The following is a 1332-nucleotide window of genomic DNA, read 5'->3' as shown; positions in this document are numbered from 1 at the left end:
TCTGTGAATGAGATAGTTGTTCTTATGGAAAGGTTTAACTGCAACTTCTCCCCTGCTGTTAATCGCAGGAACAAGGCTAACAATTAGTGGTTTAGCATTGATTGACTTACGGAATGTGTCGTCTTTTCCAACAAGAGTGTATGGACTCACAAATTCAAACTTCATTTCCCAGTCAATCTTTTTCATAACAGGACTAAGTACCCATTTTTTATTCTGATGTTTCCACATGTAGTATGTGTCATCGACAATTGGATCAGGTACATTAACATCACGGATTTGACCTATTGGTTACCAGTAAACAAATGTATGCAATAGAGAGAAATAACACTTACCAATCCAAAAAGCTGCTTCCTCTTCATTGTTTTCCAAGGCTTGATGGATGTGCTTGCGAAGAGACAACATTGTTTTTATTGGAAGATTTAGTTGTTGGAATTTGGGATATGTCTTGAGAAGAATGCTTATATTAATGAGATCTCTCGCCCATCTAGGTGTTATACGTAACACTTCTAAACAAACACCCTTGAATCTTCCAAAATGTCTATTCCTCAGCACTTCTAAATATTGTCCATAAACAACCACAATTTTTAGGGTATCCGTTGCTTTACTTTTGTATTGTTTTTCACAAACAAGAAGCTTTTGTTTGAGTTCCTCAATATCTGTTGTTCTTGTACTAAACAACAAAGATTCGCTTGTTGAACCATCATAGTACAGATGATTTTTTAGACCCTCTAGGAGCTCCGACCCTCTAAGTGAAGTCAAGACGTTTGATTTCTTTTCCCGTTTGTTTTGGAAGGTAACAGGTATTGGCTTTTTGGGAAGATTTGCTTTCAATTCAAACTCTTCTGCAGCCTTATGTCCTCTCTCTTGGAAAATTGAATCAAGTTGTTTGTAAAATTCAAGAAGTTTTGTATGGTACTCAATGTGTTTTTTTAAACTCTCTAGTTTTTCAGAGTCAACTTCTGTTTTAACTTGCACACTTTCAAAGTTAATGTATTGATCACATTCGGTACTTTCTAAATCAATCACCACAAAGTCTTGACTGAGCCCAGTATGAAGTCCATAATCATCCTGCTCCATACTAGAAGAAGTGTTTGACTGTGATAAATTCCTAACTTCTTGTTATGTTTGCTGATTCATATTTTCAGGAAGAATTGAATAAGTTGATTGTCTAGAATAATCCAACAGAGCTTGTTGTGCAGCGTTTGCTTCTCTAACTTCCTGAGCTAACTCTATAGATTCTTGAGACATGTATGTTTGAGACAGGCAAAACACTTTTCTCACAGAAAACACGTCTTCACACCACCACAGCACCAGGAAAAATGACAAAATCAC

General features: G+C 36.3%; 1 protein-coding gene across 3 annotated transcripts in view; it reads right to left on the bottom strand.

Annotated features, from left to right (window-relative positions):
* The window catches only part of LOC138961932 (selection and upkeep of intraepithelial T-cells protein 5-like), a 13426-nt gene extending 12094 nt beyond the window's left edge, over window positions 1–1332 (bottom strand). Inside the window, exons 1-2 of one of the 3 annotated variants that reach the window (XM_070333614.1) lie at window positions 1027–1332; window positions 333–384 (exon numbers count right to left, since the gene is read on the bottom strand). In XM_070333614.1, coding sequence (XP_070189715.1) covers window positions 333–384; window positions 1027–1077 — 103 coding nt within the window. In that variant the 5' untranslated portion in view covers window positions 1078–1332. Of the gene's footprint in view, window positions 1–332 lie in introns of all 3 variants that reach the window. The other 2 variants (XM_070333615.1, XM_070333612.1) reach the window with 2 other exon arrangements.

This window comes from Littorina saxatilis, linkage group LG3, assembly GCF_037325665.1.
Source record: "Littorina saxatilis isolate snail1 linkage group LG3, US_GU_Lsax_2.0, whole genome shotgun sequence".
NCBI lineage: Eukaryota > Metazoa > Mollusca > Gastropoda > Littorinimorpha > Littorinidae > Littorina > Littorina saxatilis.
The sequence above is the reverse complement of the archived record's forward strand: the minus strand, read 5'-3'. Positions and strand labels throughout refer to the sequence as shown.